This window comes from Mesoplodon mirus, assembly GCF_964341445.2.
Source record: "Mesoplodon mirus genome assembly, chromosome: 15".
Lineage (NCBI taxonomy): Eukaryota > Metazoa > Chordata > Mammalia > Artiodactyla > Ziphiidae > Mesoplodon > Mesoplodon mirus.
Genome location: NC_138991.1, coordinates 70,637,225 through 70,642,057, shown reverse-complemented (window position 1 = coordinate 70,642,057; position 4,833 = coordinate 70,637,225). Strand labels below are relative to the sequence as shown.

General features: G+C 60.7%; 1 protein-coding gene across 1 annotated transcript; it reads left to right on the top strand.

Moving 5' to 3' along the window:
* Positions 1–299: 299 nt before the first annotated feature.
* CD93 (CD93 molecule) lies at positions 300–3,439 on the top strand. The gene is made up of 2 exons (XM_082643873.1): positions 300–2,418; positions 2,682–3,439. Exons 1-2 carry the CDS (start codon positions 500–502, stop codon positions 2,704–2,706), a joined length of 1,944 nt encoding a protein of 647 aa, XP_082499999.1. The 5' UTR covers positions 300–499; the 3' UTR covers positions 2,707–3,439.
* Positions 3,440–4,833: the final 1,394 nt, after the last annotated feature.

Genomic DNA, 4,833 nt, shown 5'->3' with positions numbered 1-4,833 from the left:
GTTGTTTGAAAACCAAAGTGGAATTTTATTATGGGATACCAAGTGAGTTTCTCAAGTTCCTGGCCCCCCAAATCTACTCACTCCACGGCGTGCCCTCACGCGGATGGGAAGGAGGGCGGGCCCCCAAAGAAAGCAGCCGGTGTCTCCAAGCTGCAAAAGAACGTCTCCCCCCCCTCCCCCATGCCACCGTGCTTCCTTATTCGGGACCCAGCGACGACGTTGCCTGGCTCCTTTTATGAACAACAAAACCGTGATGAAGGCAACAGGAGTCAGAAGCTATTCAGCACAGGAAGCCCCCGTATCCGGTGAGGAATAAGAAGTGCAGCGACAGGATGCGCCTTGGGTCAGGGGGCCGCGGAAAGCCCTCAGCCTTTGTGTCCTTTCCTGCGACGGAGTGTCCACGTCTGAGCCCTCGGCTCCCCTCGGACTCGGAGCTCAGCCGGGACTGCGGCTGTCACCGCCGGGCCGCCAGCCTCCCGCCCAGGGGAACACGGAGGCCATGATGGCCGGCTCCACCGGCCTGCTGCTGCTGCTGCTGGTCCAGCCCTGGGCGGGGGCCGCCGCTGCCCAGGAGGCCGTGGTCTGCGCGGGGGCCGCCTGCTACACGGCCCACAGGGTCAAGCTGAGTGCGGACGATGCCCAGCTCCACTGCAGCAAGAAAGGGGGCAACCTGGCCACGGTGAAGAGCGAGGAGGAGGCCCTGCACGTCCAGGGCGCCCTGGCCCAGCTCCTGCCACCGGGGGCGCCCCTGGCAGAGCGCATGGGCAGGTTCTGGATTGGGCTCCAGCGAGACAAGGGCAAGTGCCTGGACAGCAACCTGCCCTTGAAGGGCTTCAGCTGGGTGGGCGGCGGGGAGGACACGTCGTATACCAACTGGCACAAGGAAGCCAAGAACTCTTGCACCTCCAAGCGCTGCGTGTCCCTGATGCTGGACCTGTCCGTGCCGGCCCTGGCCAGCCGCCTTTCCAAGTGGACTGAGGGTCCGTGTGGGAGCTCCAGGTTTTCTGGGAGCAGCATCGAGGGCTTTGTGTGCAAGTTCAGCTTCAAAGGCATGTGCCGGCCGCTGACCCTGGGGGGCCCGGGCCAGGTGAATTACACCACCCCCTTCCAGGCCACCAGCTCCTCCCTGCAGGCCGTGCCCTTCGCTTCCATGGCCAACGTGGCCTGTGGGGACGGGGACGAGAGCTGGCAGCATTACTTCCTGTGCAAGGAGAAGGCCCCCGACGTGTTTGACTGGGACAGCTCGGGGCCCCTCTGTGTCAGCCCCAAGTTCAGCTGCGACTTCAACAACGGAGGCTGCCAGCAGGACTGCTTCGAGGGTGGGGAAGGTTCCTTCCGCTGCGGCTGCCGGCCGGGGTTCCGGCTGCTGGACGACCTGGTCACCTGCACCCCTCGGAACCCTTGCAGCTCCAGCCCGTGTGGAGGGGGCTCCACGTGCGTCCCTGGGCCCCTCGGGAAGGACTTCACGTGCCACTGCCCCCCAGGCTACCGGCTAGACTCGACTCAGCAGGACTGCGTGGACATGGACGAGTGCCAGGACGCTCCCTGTGCCCAGGAGTGTGTCAACACCCTCGGGGGCTTCCGCTGCGAGTGCTGGGTGGGTTACGAGCCTGGTGGCCCCGGAGAGGGGGCCTGTGTGGATGTGGACGAGTGTGCCCCCAGCCACTCGCCCTGTGCCCAGGGCTGCACCAACACAGATGGGTCTTTCTACTGCTCCTGCGAGGAGGGCTACGTCCTGGCCGGGGAGGACGGCACCCGGTGCGTGGACGTGGACGAGTGTGCGGGCCCGCAGCGCAGCCTCTGTGACAGCCTGTGCTTCAACACGGAGGGGTCCTTCCGCTGTGGCTGCCTGCCAGGCTGGGAGCTCTCCCCCGATGGGGTCTCCTGCACTGGGGGCCTCACATCCCTAGGACCACCATCTGGGCCTCCCCAAGGGGAGGACACAGGAGATGGAGAGGGGAGGCTCGTGTCTTTTGCCGCAACGTCCAGTCCCACCGGGGACAACTCCGAGGGCACCTCCACGGTGGCGCCCGCCGCCAGGAGACCCTCCCTCCCAGACAGCATCCCCATCTCCCTTGCCCCACCTGACATGCTGGCCCCCAGTGGGTCCCCTGGTGTCTGGATGGAGGCCAGCACCCATCACCCCACGGCCACCACTGGCCGTGAAGCTTCCGCAGGTGAGGATTTCACCGCCAAGCAAAGTGACGATGGCACGGACGGGCAGAAGCTGCTCCTGTTCTACATCCTGGGCACTGTGGTGGCCATCCTGTTCCTGCTGGCTCTGGCTCTGGGGCTCCTGGTCTATCGCAAGCGCAGAGCCAAGAGGGAGGAGAAGGAGAAGAAGCCGCAGAGTGCAGCGGACAGCTACGACTGGGTCCCTGAGCGAGCCGAGAGCAGGGCAACGGAGAACCCCTACAGGTGACGGAGGCTGGGTTGCCAAGGGGGCGGGAGGGGCGATGCGGCAGGCACCGCCTGGGGCGGAGGCAGTGGCCATGGCGTGCAGCAGGCAGAGGGCGAGGCGCAGGCATGGCCCAGGCTGGGGTCACCCGAGACCTGAGTGTGCTCACGGGGGGTGCCGCCCTGCCCGTGGCTCGGTGCACGTGGGTCTGTCCCCATGCCCGGGGCCCAGGCGGCACAGCTGGGGCAGCAGCTTCCAACGTGTCCCCGTTTGTTCCCCACAGTCCGACACCGGGGACAGACTGTTGAAGCTGAGGAGGCCTCAAGACACTGACAGTGACCACCGTCCTCAGAGGCAGGTGTCTGTTGGAAGCAGGACCCCCATCCTCCTGGAAGACTGGACTGGAATCTTAGCAAATAGTTGTCAACCTTCTCTTTAAACGCCTGGCAACTTGAACTGTGCAGGTATCACACGCGTGTGTTGTGTAAGTGGTGGGTCCGGTGTCCTTTCAGGAAGTTGATGCATGTTAACAATTCTCCCTCCCTCTCCCTGTTCAAATTCAAATGTGACTCAGTTCATTTCACCCTGATTCTGGATTGGGCGTGACAAGTCAGGTGCTAATGGGCTCCCTTTGAACTGCTTCTCTGCCCATGTAACCATCGAAGAAGAAGTTGTGAACCAGGAAAAATTAGGACTGAAATGATCTGTGCCTCCTGGTGTGACAGAGGCTGAGTCGATCAACTGTTTGATTACGCAAGAAGCTCTGTTTCTGTCCGAGGGAACATGTTGAGGCTGGAGACATTCCTTTCCATTCCTGGGTTTCCATCTGCTTCGGTGGCACGGAGGCAGAACGTTTAGAAATCGCATCTTCTAGTTCTTCAGGTTCCAGTAAGTCTTCAGTTTATTTGCAGATGAAATCTGAACAATGTGGGGAAAATTGTACAAAGTGAGTTAAAAGTGTTTCTGGAAGCTAGAGTGAGAGGGCAGAGTTTGTTTCAAAACTACTTGAATCAATTCGTCTAAATAAATGTACTGATGTTACCACAGGCTTGATTGATGAGACAGACGCTTGTGAGGACAAAGGTCAAGGACCACTGGTCTCTGGGCCAGGCGGCCCCATGTCCCCGCTGCTGTCCTGCCCCCTCTGCAACTGTCTGGGGCTTGGATGCCCTGATGGTTTCTGGATGACGTGAGCGAGCTGCTGGGCTGAGGTTTAAACGTGTTGTCATAAGCCTTTAGCACAGTTCACGGTGGCTGATGCCCCCTGAGAGCTGATCCTGGCTTGCGGCCGTAGCAGCACCAAGTCAGGACTAGTCCCGCGGGTGCTGGCCCAGAGCTGCCTACGGCACAGGAATCCCCTGGCTCTTTTCCTTAAAAAAAGGGGCGAGAGGGGAGGGAGCAAGAACGAGAGAATAACCACGATATTGTGCAACCGCAGACACTGCTCACAGCCATTTTAATATATAGCCTCGTGTTTAAGTGCTCACTTGCGAAGATTTCCCACAACTAAGACTGTTGTCGGTGGCTCTCTGTCCCTGCCAGTTCTGCCTGGGTGCCTGGAAAGCAGCCCGAGTTCACTGCAGGCCGGAGCCCTTAGAAGCTGCCTGAGCAGCACGGGAGGCCCGGGCACCCAGAGGGCACGGGGGCTCTGCCGCTCTGGCGCAGGACAGAGAGAGGGAACTTGCCAGGATCCACACTCTGCCCCAGAGGTCAGCACTCTGCGTGCACGGCCTTCAGAGCCAAGGAGATGCCCTTTTGCCAGTTTTGAAATGTAGGTGCTATAGCTCCGTTTTTGAAGAAAAGAAAATGGAAAACTGGAGGAGGTTGGGGGAAGGAAGGAAGGATAGAGGCCTGATAGGACCCAGGAGGGGGTTCGAAGTGCCTGCTTTTTGTTTTGTTTTGTTTTGTTTTGTGGTACGCGGGCCCCTCACTGTTGTGGCCTCTCCCGTTGCGGAGCACAGGCTCCGGACATGCAGGCTCAGCAGCCATGGCTCACGGGCCCAGCCACTCCATGGCATGTGGGATCTTCCCATACCGGGGCACGAACCTGTGTCCCCTGCATCCGCAGGCGGACTCTCAACCACTGTGCCACCAGGGAAGCCCCGAAGTGTCTGCTTTTTAAAGCCACCTAATATTCTGCAGCTCCCACTCGGAACACTGGGGTTTAGCATTCCAGGGGGCGAAGGCTGTGTCCCTCGGCCCCGGGGTGGTGTGCCGGGCGGCGCTGACCGTCGGGCTGCTCGTGGCAGTGTGTGCACTTCGTGGCTGGTATCTGCACTTACAGGAGGTGCTTTCCTCTAGGGCTTTATGGTCCTCACCCTTGTCACTGGGGCGAGGGGGACATTGCTAATCCAGGCTGCCCCTGACCCCCGTGGTCCCCTGGCTTTGAATTGGCTGAGGTCACCGATGTGCCCTTGGTTTCAGTGTTCATTTGG